The following is a 13,558-nucleotide window of genomic DNA, read 5'->3' as shown; positions in this document are numbered from 1 at the left end:
ACAGGATGCTGAAAGATACAAAAGTGGGTCACTAGGAGCATAGCTCTCTTCCCATAAAATACAACTAGGTAAATACACAGTTGGTAGAGTTCCCAGCTGCCACTACGGAGGTCTGGGTTTGAATCCCGCCCAGGGCTGAAATAATTTCCATATCCCTGCCCTATGAGTTGTTACTCCAACTCTTGTGGGCGGAAAGTTGGGTGTGTGTGTGTGTGTAAGGTCACAGCATTACCCATAGATCAGTCATATATGAGCTCTGAGCTCTCTTCTGGGAGGGAAATAGCTGTCAATCATGAGTCCAACATGTGATCCAAAGACCATGGTGAATCACACAATAGGGACATGAAAAGAAACTCAAAAAGGACAGTTATAGAAGAGATTTGAAAAAAACAGTTTTCCACACAGAGTGGTGGATGTCTGGAACAAATTGGGTGAAACAATAGTGTATGCAAACACTATACAGTACATAAATTTAAGAACAAACTAGATGTTGCGAGATACAAAGAGGGGTCACCACGAGCATAGCTCCCCTTCCCATATAATGCAACTAGGTAAATACACATACACATACTTTCTCTGTCTTAAAGGAAGAGAGAGAGAGATAGGCACTTTCTCATTCTTTTTCACCAGTTGCAGTTGAAAAAACACAGAAAACACAATCAAGCCTGTTCATAGTGATGGACAGGGAACTGGAGATGGTTAGAGAGAGTGGAGAGAAGTGGGAGGTGAGCCAGTTGTTATTTGCTGCAACACTGAGTGAGTGGCAGGGTCAGAGGAGGGATTAAGGCAACTGGTGATGAGTTTGGGAAGGTATACAATAGGAGAAAGTTGAAAGTAAATATGGGGAAAAGTAAGATGATATGTACAAGGGGGAGTGGATGATAGTGAGTTGGAAGTAAGTCTTAAAGGAGAGAGGCTGGAAGAAGTGGACAGTTTTAAGTATTGGGGTCACATGTGGCAGGAAATGGAGGAGTGGTGATAGAGGTGAACTGTAGTTTGAGAGAAGTAAGTGTCTTGGATTGAAAAGTGTCATGAGAAATAGGCATCTGGGAATTGATAAAAAAAAGATTATATGAAGGGGTAATCTTGCCTGCAATACTGTATGAGGCAGAGACTTTGAATTCAAGAGAGGCAGAAAGGAAAAGTTTAGATATGTTTGAGATGAAATGTCTGAGAAGTATGGTAGGGGTTACAAGGTTGGATAGAGTGAGAAATAAGGAGGTGAGAAGGAGAGAGGGAGTGGAAAGGGAGCTGGCAGATAGGGCTGATGAACGGTTTTAGGGTGGTTTGGACACATGGAAAGAATGAGTGAAGAAAAATTAGCAAAAAGAGGTGGAAAGCAGAGGTGGGTGGAGCAAACTTGAGGGGATGACCAAGGATGAGATGGATGGATGGGGTGGAAGGGGCTTTGAGCAGGGAATGTCTGTTGAAGAAGGGAGAGAGAAGGCAGGAGATAAGGATGAGTGGATAATGGTTGAGTATTGAGGATATTTTGACAATTATAAAACGGCTGAAAAAAAAAAAAAAAAAAATCTGGGACAAGACAGTATGGTAGCCAATCCCCCTCCCTCCAAAATTATCAGTGATATTCCTCAGCCTAGACAACCATGAGGAAACATTTCACTGTTGTCTGTGCTTTATTTGTGTGGCTTTGTTTCTGTTATCAGCTAGGAGGAGGAGGAGGAAGAAGGCAGCAGTCACTGGTTGTCAGATAGGAATGAGTAGGAGATTGCAAAAGAATGAAGGAATGATCAGGCCTGAAGGAATGTTCTGATCTTCTTCATAAATTATTCTGAGTGGATGAAGAGGGGTCACCATATGATGAAGCAGTGTTGGCAAAATATCCCCGACTTGGTCCCTACTATGGAAGAGCTGTGCCTCACTGCATTATCTACAGTTCAAGCAGAATGGCAGAGGATAGGACCCTCCATTCCAGAGGTGCTGAGATGGGAGAGATAGTTAAGCTGGTTTTGATTTTGTATAATATAGGTGTGTGTTTTGACTTGGCCACCCCTCTTATAAAAGGAAAAGGGTGTTTAGTGCATATAATGATATTTTTCCCCTGGCTGATATAAGTTGAATTTGAATATTATCCCCATATTTTTAGGTTGACTGGAATTTTTAATACATGAAAATGTAAAAAAGTAAAGAAAAAATCACCATTGAAAAAACAAGACTTAGTAGTAATATTTACTTTATGTTATTTACCTATTTGTTTATAGGAAAGGAGCTGCATTCCTTGACACCCATAAATTGCTATATATAACATTAAGTGGCTCATCTATCTACCATGTATCTGGTAGCTAGTTTCCAATGCATAAGCTCAGGTTGTCATTATTATTAGAGACAAACAAAATGCAGTATGGAATGTTCACAGTACAAAACCACTAATGGATGAGTTGCCAGGATATTCATTGTAGATTCTTGTGATTTTTTTCATTAGATTCTCTCTGATTCTTAGTTTGATATAAATTAGTGACTGTAGAAGTTATAGGTTATGTAGAAGGGTTGAAGTAGTTTAAATGTTATCTTATATCATCAGTATATCTGAGAAGTAATGTGATTATATTTGGCCTTTCTTACATTTTGTAGTCTTTAATTATGGTTATAACATCCTTTGCAGATAATGAATTATTATGTAGCAGCTGGCCTAAAGAGTGGATCCTATAATTCTGCTTGTGGAATTGGCCAATTGCTTGCACAGTGGATTGTAACTGGACATTGTGTCTTGGATGCCTATGATGTGGATATCTTGAGATTTCTTCCAATGCACAACAACAGAAAGTTTCTAAGAGACCGTGTAAAAGAAGTTCCAGGTATGAATAAAAGTATTCATTTACATAACATAAGCTCCACTAGCTGACTGGAAATATATAGATAAATAAAAGAATAAGTAAAACAAGATACACAAACAACATATTACTCAAACATCAACAACCACCTACCACCAACCCCATGCTACACATCCCTACAAAAACATGAACACACCTCAGATCATAAAATAAGCACTCAAAGACTGACCACTAAACTCCATGCTCCACTAAAGTCCCCTAGACAGCCCTACTTATGACAAAGAAGACCCACACCTGCATTCAGGCCACCATCCAGCTTTAAAACAATATTAATACTGAGTAGGCTTATCTGCCCCAGATGCAATCTTTACACAGAAGATACTGAATACCTTATCTAATGTTGCCCTACTCTTGCATTACCCAGACAGTAACACAGTATACCTTTTATGAACAACTTGTGGGCCAGCCCAGTGGCTGTTGTCAGTAACCTACTAAGTATTTCAGCGGCTTTGACCCATCGTTTTTCGTTCATATTTCCGAAATAACTATTCACATCAGCATAACATATTAGCACAGCTTAGTTCACATCCTGCCCTAATTTTTTACATTATAGGGTATTCACAAGTGTATTTATTTACAGCGTTTACCCTTGACATCAAATGTCTCGCAGCCGACACCCGTGAAATAAATCGAACAAGTGAAGTTGTGACGTCATCACAAACTACCTCGTGTATCCCATCCTCCTCCCCTTCCCTCCTTCCTCCCCATTTCCTTCCTCCTCCTCCTCCTCTCTCTCTCTCTAAAAAAAAACAAAAAAGAAAGAAAAAAAGAAACATGTAATAACAATTGAATACCATGCACCCAGAAAGGGAATTCAATAACAAGTTTATACATATGATGGATAGGGAAATTATAATAATAACTGGACATGCATTTTATTTCATTCCATACCACTATGGATAAACAGTTCATCCTCGTCATCGCTGTCCATGGTGATGATGACAGGTTCCACACTTTCATGTATGTTGTCCGATGACCAGTACTCTTCTTCGAACGATCTGGACCTTCTCACAGCACCCGCCCACACCTCCTTGGTTGCAATAAGCGAGGTAGTTTGTGATGACATCACAACTTCACTTGTTCGATTTACTTCACGGGTGTCGGTTACAACACACTTAATATCAAGAGTAAACGCCATAATTAAATACCCTTGTGAATGCACTATAACGTCAAAAATTAGGGCAGGGTGTGAATGTGAATTAGTCTGTGCTAATATATCATGCTGATGTGAATGGTTATTTCGGAAATATGAGCGAAAAATGATGGGTCAAAGCCGCTGAAATACTTAGTAGGAGCTCTGAGTCTCCTGCAAAAGACCTGGAGCAATGGATTGAAAAAAAGGAGTGGTTTGTGTTATGGATGGGGGAAATGCAGTTTTATTAAGATGTGGGGATAAATAACAATTACAGTAAAAGCCCTTATATCCGGCACCAATGGGGCCGAAGACGTACCGGATACGAGAAAATGCCGGATACGGGAAGGGATATTTGAAAAATACATTTATTTACATTGTTCTTTTACTTATTAATAGATCTTAATTCACTTTAATAATAAACACATCCACATATCTATATATTGTAAATTCTATCAGTATAGAGTAAATCCAATCAATATACATCAGTTATAATCATCACAGCATCACCAGTTGGCTAATTCATCATCTGATAATTTTACGACGGAGTTGTGAATGGCCGCGTTCAGTGTTGGTGGCTGAGAGGGTGCGTTCACCTCAACACTCGAATTTTCTTTCACTAAACTTTTTGTTCCAACTTTCATAAAATATATGATGTCTCTGCTTAGAATTTTTTCCTCTTTGTTTGTGCACTGTTCTGCAAATTTCACAAACACCGCTAGACCCTTCGCTGCATCCTTCCACGACACTTTCATCTCAGGGTCGTCTTCTTCACTATCTGCCTCTGTCGTTTTCGCGTGTTCATCGGGAAGTGATTGTAAAATTTCATCATCACTAAGTGAGAATGTTGCTGCTCGGTCACTGTCCTTATCTACACACGCTTGTATCACTTCGTCATTAATGCAAAGTTTAGCGCGACAACCCATCTTTCAATTCTTTCACCACCGATTCTTTCTTGGCGATGGAAAACCCTCAAATTTCTTATTCCCTTCCTGATCTTCAAACATTATTTTCGGGTATGATTTTCTCCAACATCGCATTAAAGTTTATTGTTTTTCATCCTCCCAAGCTAGCGATTCCATAAAAATAGCGTCTTTAACATTAAGCCCACGTTGGAATTCGGAAATGCTACCGTCCTCAAAATAAACAACTTTGCGCATAGAACTTTTCCGATAATTCATTTTAAAGTTTTGAATCACTCCTTGATCCATGGGCTGGATCACACTCGTTACGTTCGGCGGTAAATACACAACAGAAATGTTTCCACTGCTCAATTCCTCAGCTGGTGGATGTGCTTTACTGTTGTCGAGTAGGAGAATAAATTTACTGTCCTCTAGAAGTCTTTTCTGGCGGCGAGAGCAACTACAACCACGCGCAGGGATTTTAAACACACGCGGGAAATTTAAATTTATCTATTCTATGTATACGTCTATCTTTATCACAATTTTTCGGTTTTCGTGAAAAATATGCCGGTTATTTGAAGTACTGGATACAAGAAGGCCGGATACGAGGGCTTTTACTGTACTATTAAAAAAAAATACTTGTTTTGGTTGAAACTTTGATAAAAGTTAAATTGTCTGTATGAAATGACTGTTTACATTATGAATATCTGTATACCATCCACCACATCGACATACTGAGGCTACAGCTTTCAACTACAACCTTTCAGATCACACTAGCAGGTGACATGAATGCACCCCACTCAGTCTGGCTAAACATAAGAATATAAGAATGGAAGAGACTGCAAGAGACCACAATGCAGTTCCATGTCCCTTACTACCTTTCATCCGTATCCATAAAGTTATCTCATCTTCTCATAAAACAATTATTTCAGTGCTCACTACATTGTTACTAAGTCTATTCCAGTGGATCACTGGATATACATAAGAATGGAAGAGACTGCAAGAGATCATAAGGGCTATACTAGGCAGTTCTATGTCCCTTACCACGTTTCATCTATATCCATAAAGTGATCTCATCTTCTCGTAAAACAACCAATTATTTCAATGCTCACTACATTGTTACTAAGTCTATTCTATATGTGGTTAATTTTCCAAACACAAACAACATGGGAAACCATAATGACCTCCCATCAGATCACATCCCCAAAAGATATTACTGTAGAGCTGGAATAAAAAATAAAGTGCACACACAAGAAAATGAAGAAGGTGGATAAAAAAGAGATGGGTCTAGGTCTGAGTTTATTCTTGACTATTTATGCACTGAGCTCAGTGTAAAACTAGTCAGGAATGAACTCAGACTTAGAATTGTATCTTCTTTATCCACCTTCCTCAATTTTTCATAATGTTTCAACAATATACGAGAGATCTAGGGTAATGGATTGATATACATGCCTATTGTACTCTATAATTCACTTCAACATCTACTCCTCCATTCACTGCCATATGCAGATTTGAACATTTTAAACTCTCCACTTCTTGTGGCCTCTCACACTTCACACTCACATCCCACCTGTTACCATCAATCTTGGTACATCTCTTCAGTTTAATTTTGTCCACATTTATTTCCAATTTTCTTGTTTTACACACCTTAGCTCAGTTACCATGGATTGGTGTGGGTTAATTTGGGAAGGTACCCTTTCCTTTCCTTAATATATATATATATATATATATATATATATATATATATATATATATATATATATATATATATATATATATATATATATATATATAAAACAAGTCAACTTTTAACTCATTCAGGAGAGTTATGAAAACCTTTTTTGCTTATTTTTTAGTTTGATTTCTAATGAGCCATTACTTTGTTTCTTTACAAGGTCGCCACTACAGCTTATCATATCCATTTGTGGATTTTGAAAGTGGAAGATGCTTACGAATGTCTCCAATATTTCCAAAATTGAAAAGTGCTGGTGCTGTCTTTGGCCAAATTATGGGCTATGAGAGACCAAGTTATTTCATACCAGAAGAATCTGAAGGTATTCATAAAATACTTTTCTGTGATATATAATCTGATTTGATTTGTGTTAAATAGATCAGTGCCTATGAATCACCTATCTTTCTATATACCAAGTACCTCTTCCCCCTTTAAAGGGAGGTAGCCAGTCAAGGCATGGACCCACTCCTATGTACCACCCATGTCACCTCCTCATCTTAGCTCCTTGTGGATGAAAAGTCATCCCTGTCTCCCACCCACTGACTGCATGGGCTAGAAGCAGGACACAGTTCATTCACAGCAGGGCTGGTTCACCCACATGGCAACCCTCCCTCCTTGCTCCCTCATGCAAAAAATAGAGAAGACAAGAAATCCATTTGGGCTGCATCAAAAATTATCCAAACACAGCCATTCTACACTCGCCCATGTCCCCTGCCTCTCCCTTCCCTGCTCAACAGATATTTCTCTCATGTTCAAAGCCCTGCTCACCCCATTCATCCATCTCATCCTCAGTCGTCACCTCCAGCTCACTCTATCCACCTTTGCTTTCCACACTCCCAGCAGTCTCAACAGTCCTTCATCAGCCCCATCTGCCAGCTCCTTGTCCACCCCCGGACTCCTTCTCACCTCCCCATCTCTCACTCCATCCAACCCAGCAACCCTCTCCACACTTGTCAGACATATAGATAATCTTCTTTTTCTTGTATCATTTTCTAGTATATGATGGTGAAAGTGATGGGGAAGTGGAAGGTCCATTTAGAACATCTAACACCAAGACTTGGACCAAACCACCATGGTTTAACTATGTTGCAGAAGAATATCGAGCATGCAGGGAAACGTGTGCTATCTTGGATTACTCTTCATTTACAAAATTTGACTGTTGGGTAATTAAAATTTACTCTTTGATATGTACATTGTTTTTCTATGGGAAATTATTGTATAATAAAGATTGTTTAATGAAAAGATTTATTTTAACAATTGACTATTGAATAAATATTTAACATTTCTAAAAATTACCTGTTTTGCTATCAGTCAAAGGGAGAAGAAGTTGTTGATGCTCTTCAGTATTTATGTAGCAATGATGTAGACATCCCAGTTGGAGGGATAATACATACTGGGATGCAAAATCATCTTGGTGGATATGAAAATGATTGTTCCTTAGTCCGTATAGCACCAAACCAGTAAGTACCAGAGGCTCTACTTTAGTTAATGCCATTCACATGTATGTATATATATATATATATAATCAAGTTTTAACAATAATTATTTGTTTCCTCAAGTTTTACTGACTGGAAACTTGTAACCTCATGGTAATCAGAAATAGTGAAACTCAAGGCTGCAACATAGATCCCACTAGGAAGAAATGTTGGACTGTTTTGTGTTGTAAATGGGACTAAAAATTTTCCATTGCTGTCAAAAGCCCATTGCTGAGAAATAAGCCTAGATAAAATAGGAAACCTGTTAGATGTGTGAATGAGGCATGTATAGTAGAACCTCAGTTCTCAAAAATCTCAGAAGTCAAATCTGTTCTCGACCCATTTTTTTTTTTTTTTTTTTTTTTTTTTTTCTATGGTAGTTTAACAAAATATTGGTTCTCAACCAACTCGAATGGATAAAAACTGAAAATGGGGCAAAATTCAAAGATTTGTGGAAAAATATCACCCTGATAAAAATATCCAGCAGCAAAAATGGGACGAGGATAGAACTAGGCATCCTGCTCTCTGTTGTCACAAAGGGGACATTCCTAAAAGAAAAAAAAAAAAAAAAAAAAGCAGGCATACGAGGGTTTGAGAGTTTTCCAAGCAGAACTCAAGGTTTGGGTCTTTTAATGTGCATGGATGAGATGCAGATGAAAATAAAAGAGAAGAGATAGGCAGTATGTTTGTGAGAAGAAAGATGGATGTGTTGGCATTGAGTGAAACTAAGTTGAAAGGGAGGGGTGAGTTTGAGCTTGGGAATGTAGTTGGAAGGGTGTCAGGAGTAAAGAGAGTACAAGGAGAGAAGGGGTGGCTCTACTAGTAAATGAGGAAATAGATAAAGAAATGGTGGAGTGGAAGGATGTTTCTTCAAGGTCAATGTAGATGAAAGTGAAATTGGGAAGGGAGATGTATTTACCTAGTTGTATTACAGGGTCTAACAGATAAATCCGTACAAACTTTGAAGAGGTTTTAAGCACTTAAAAGGTAACATATGGCAATTCTGATTGTTTCCAGATACTTCCATTTGTCTAATAATTTAGCCAGTTGTATACTAGCACCGGTGCAATAAACATTAAGCAATGGAACAAGCCAAACGTTCAGCCATATGCGAACTTCGTCGCGCAGGTCACACTCCTAGCGCCATAATAAGGATGCTAAAATACTCCAGACAAACTGTTTACGATGTTTGTAAACGTTTTGATGAAACCGGCGAAGACCAACGAGCTGCTCACAAGCCCAGAAGGGGCAGAATTCTAACACCTCGCTTTTTAGCTGGTCTCAAGAGAAGTGTCAATGCAAATCCAGCCTTACCATTATCGACATTGGCAAAGAAGAGAGGTGTCAGCACAATGACAATTCACAGAGCATTAAAGAAATTGGGATTAACCTCATTCTCACAAGGAAAAAGACATCTTTTGACACGAAAAATGAAAGAAATCCGCTTGACCAGGTGCCAAAAGCTGTTGAACTGGATGAAGTCGAATGGCTCAGTCATCAAGTTTTTTTCCGACGAGAAGATTTTCACGGTTGATGCGACTTTCAATAAGCGGAATGATCGCTGGATAGCCTCCTCATCCTCAGAGGTTCAACACAAGACAACGACGAAGAAACCAGCAAGTGTCATGGTGCTCTGTGTGGTGTCAACTGAGGGGGACGTCTTCAACAACAAGGAGAAAGTCAATGCCATTGTCTATTGCAAAGTTCTAGAAGAGAAAATAATACCCTGGATGAAAGATAAGGCTAGTGGCAACCAGTTTGTCTTCCAACAAGACTCGGCTCCAGCCCACACAGCGAAGAGGACCACCAACCCTCTCGAAGGGTCAAATGTGCAGTTCTGGAACAAAGAGTTGTGGCCCTCAAATTCGCCAGACCTAAACCCTTTAGATTATTATTTTTGGGCGCGAATTGAGGCCAAGGCATGTGACAAGCGACACAGAAGTATAACAACCCTGAAGACAGACATCAAGAAGGCTGTGGGTTCATTATCAAAGTCTGAGATCATCAACGCTGTATCCAAGTTTCGTAAACGCGTTGAAAGCGTCATAACAGCTGAAGGTGGTTACATTGAATAAAATCATTGTTCTTATTGCCTTTTCTAAATATACTGAAAATTTCATAACTCTCTGTTTAATATAACCCGAGATATTAATCTTAAAACATGTGATAAGAAGTTGTACGGATTTATCTGTTAGACCCTGTATATTGGAAGGGGAGCTATGCTCGGGTGACCCATTTTTGTATCTCGCAAGATCAAGTTTGTTCTTAAATTCTTGTATTGTGTTTGCACACACTATTTTTTCATCCAATTTGTTTTCCATATATTTATCACTCTGTATGGGAAGCTGTTCTTTTTCAGGTCTCTTCTGTAGTTATCCTTTTTGAGTTTCATTGCAGGTCCTCTTGTTTTTCCTCTGTCCCACTTTAATAAGTCCTCGCTATCAAGGCATTTCATACCTTTCATAATTCTATAGATGGTTAGTAGGTCCCCTCATTCTCTTCTTTGTTCCAGGGTTGGCAATTCCAGTTCGGCCAGTCTTTAATCATATGTCACGTTTGAAAGTGTTGGGACCATCTTTGTCATTGCTCTTTGTGTTCTTTCTAATTTTCTTATATTCTTTTTTGTACTGGGTGACCATATCAGTGCTGCATATTCCAGTTTTGGCCTTATCAGTGTTTGTAATATTTTCTTGATCATTTCCTTATCCAGGTATTTTAAGGCCACCTTTATTGATCTCAACAAATTGTATGTTTCTCTGACTATTTCAATTATATGTTTATCTGGTGACATGTTTTTGGTGATGATTACTCCTAGGTCCCTTTCAGAATTTACTTTCTTTACTTCTTTTCCATCAATTTTATACTGTCCTGATATTCTCTTCTTGCTTTTTCCAAATTCAATTATACTGCACTTCTTGATGTTGAATTCTACCTCCCATCTCTTACTTCACTGAGACTTTGTTCAGATCACTCTGTAATGAGTCAGTCTATTTTGGAGTTTATTTTCATTAATAATTTTGTGTCATTCGCAAAGCAGTTCATGTAACTTTCAATGCCTTCGTCCATGCCATTTACATATATAGCAAACATTATTGGAGCTAGTACTGACCCCTGTGGGATGCCACTACTCATTTCTTCCCATTTTGAATATTTGTCTTTGAGCACTACTCTCATTTTTCTTCCATATAGGAAGTCCTCCATCCAATTCAATAGTTTTTAATGTATGCCTCCTATTGTTTCCAGTTTATATAGCAATTTTCTGTGTGGTACCTTATCAGATGCCTTTTGTAAGTCCAGGAAGGCACAGTCTGCCCAGCCATCCCTTTCTTGTAATATATCAATCTTGAATAGAAACAAATTGAATTAGTGGTACATGATCTTCCTTGTCTGAATCCAGATTGCCTCGGGTTCAGTATATTATTCTCCTCCAGATATTTTGTCCATCTGTCTTTGATGATTCTCACAAATTTTAACTATTGTACTCATTAGGGACACCAGTCTATAATTTGTTGGGTCTATCTTATTTCCCCCTTTATATGTTAGCACTATATTGGCATTTTTCCAGTCTCTTGGTAGTTTTCCTCCTTTGAGTGAAAATTCAATTATTTTGTATATTTTTCCTGTTAGTTCGTCTATACATTCCTTCAGTATTCAGTTTGCAATTCCATCCGGGCCATGTGACTTGTTAACGTCAAGTTTTGATATTTGATTCCTTATTTCATTCTGAGTAATATTTAATTTCTTCAGTGGAGGAAATCTTACTTCAGTTCTTTGATCACAGTTTTGTAGATTTTTTTCCTCTTTGGTGAATACAGATTTGAAATGTTTGTTCATAATATCTGCCATTTCTATATCTTCTGTGTATTCTCTGTTACCTTGATGTAATTCAAGTATTTCCTGTTTATTTTTTAGCTTGCTGTTTACATATCTATAAAATAATTTGGGTTGATCTTTACATTTGTCTATTATGTCCTTTTCATAATTTCTCTTTTCCTCTCTACATATTTCTACATATTCATTTCTTAGTTTAGTGTCTATTTTCCATTTCTCATTTTTCTGTCTTTTTCCACCTTTTCCAAGCTTTATCTCTTCTGTATTTTGCCTCACTGCACTTTTTATTATACCAGGATTTTATATATACCCTTTCATGTTTTTGTCTAAGTACATACTTATGCACTCCTTCATTATAGATTTACTTCCAAATTGTCCATTTCTCTTCCACCTTTGTTTCTTCATTATTAATTTTTTCCCAATTTGCTTCTTGAAAGAATTTTCTAAGTTTCTCAAAATCTGTTTTTGTCATACATTAGTCTTCTTTTTCTGTGTTTTTCATTAATTTCTATATTTGTTTCTTCATTTAATTCTAGTTCTATTAGGATGTGATCACTTTTTCCAATTGGTGTCTTGCATTCAATTTTATCCACAATTTCGGGGTCTGATGTGAATATCAAATCCAATCTTAAGGGTTCATTGTTATTTCTATATCTGGTGTTTTCCTTGACCCATTGTGTCAATGTGTAATCAATGGTCATTTCTCAGAGGTGACTGAGTGTAGACTCAGAGGTGACTTGATACAGGTATTTAAGATTCTAAAGGGGATTGACTAGATCAAAAGTGACAAAATTCTTATACTGAATGAGAATCTGACAAGAAATAATGGTCTCAAACTGTCAGGAAATAGATTTAATTTGGAAGTGGGTAGAAACAACTTTGCCAACTGTGAAGTTAATGAATGGAATAAACTTCCTGCAGAGGCAGTGCAATGTAGTTCAGTTCGAAGCTTTTAAGATTCATTTAGATAAACATTTAAGCAAGATACTGTAATGACTTTCATTTATTATATATTTTTATTTGATTGTTATTATTTGCTTGATTTCTATTTATTATTATTTATTTGTCAGTTTATCATTACTATATACCTGTTTGTTTATCATTTAACTATACAGTATAAGCTCTCTTATCCGGCATCACTGGGACCAAAGGCATACCAGATACTCGAAAATTCCGGATACTTGAAGGGGTTACTAAAGTAAGTGGAGGGGTACAGAAATATGTCTACAATCACCCCCTTTACTCACTATTAATGTCAGTTATCATATAGTATCACATACCGTAACATAAACAAAGCATCACATGATTGCGGTGTCACCACCTCACTCGACAACATACAGTTCATCGCTTGACACTAACCTTCTCTGTATTTTTCTGAAGGGGTTACTAAAATAAGTGAAGGGTTACAAAAACACTATGTCTACAATCAACTTATTTTATTCACTATTAACAACATTTAACATAACATAAACATTTAACTTAACATAAAAAAGCATATAAAAAAAAAACCCCACCTCACTCACCAACATCCAGTTCATCACTCCAGTTTATCACTATCCTCAGTACTTGTTTGCTGCTCTTTCTTTCCCTTACAACCTACTTTAAAATAGTTTCTTATGTCAGCTTGTTTGCAG

General features: G+C 37.6%; 1 protein-coding gene across 4 annotated transcripts in view; it reads left to right on the top strand.

Annotated features, from left to right (window-relative positions):
- The window catches only part of LOC143027738 (pyruvate dehydrogenase phosphatase regulatory subunit, mitochondrial), a 59,547-nt gene that overhangs the window by 33,131 nt on the left and 12,858 nt on the right, over window positions 1–13,558 (top strand). For all 4 annotated transcript variants that reach the window (XR_012966635.1, XM_076189241.1, XM_076189240.1 and 1 more), the window contains exons 9-12: window positions 2,624–2,816; window positions 6,782–6,940; window positions 7,615–7,781; window positions 7,930–8,078. Coding sequence is in view for 3 of the 4 variants with exons in the window: in XM_076189241.1 (XP_076045356.1) it covers window positions 2,624–2,816; window positions 6,782–6,940; window positions 7,615–7,781; window positions 7,930–8,078 (668 nt within the window). In the remaining variant the exon portion in view is untranslated. The remainder of the gene's footprint in view (window positions 1–2,623; window positions 2,817–6,781; window positions 6,941–7,614; window positions 7,782–7,929; window positions 8,079–13,558) is intronic.

The sequence above is a fragment of the Oratosquilla oratoria genome, chromosome 8 (genome assembly GCF_046742065.1).
Source record: "Oratosquilla oratoria isolate Oo_2021 chromosome 8, ASM4674206v1, whole genome shotgun sequence".
Classification (NCBI taxonomy): Eukaryota; Metazoa; Arthropoda; class Malacostraca; order Stomatopoda; family Squillidae; genus Oratosquilla; species Oratosquilla oratoria.
The sequence above is the reverse complement of the archived record's forward strand: the minus strand, read 5'-3'. Positions and strand labels throughout refer to the sequence as shown.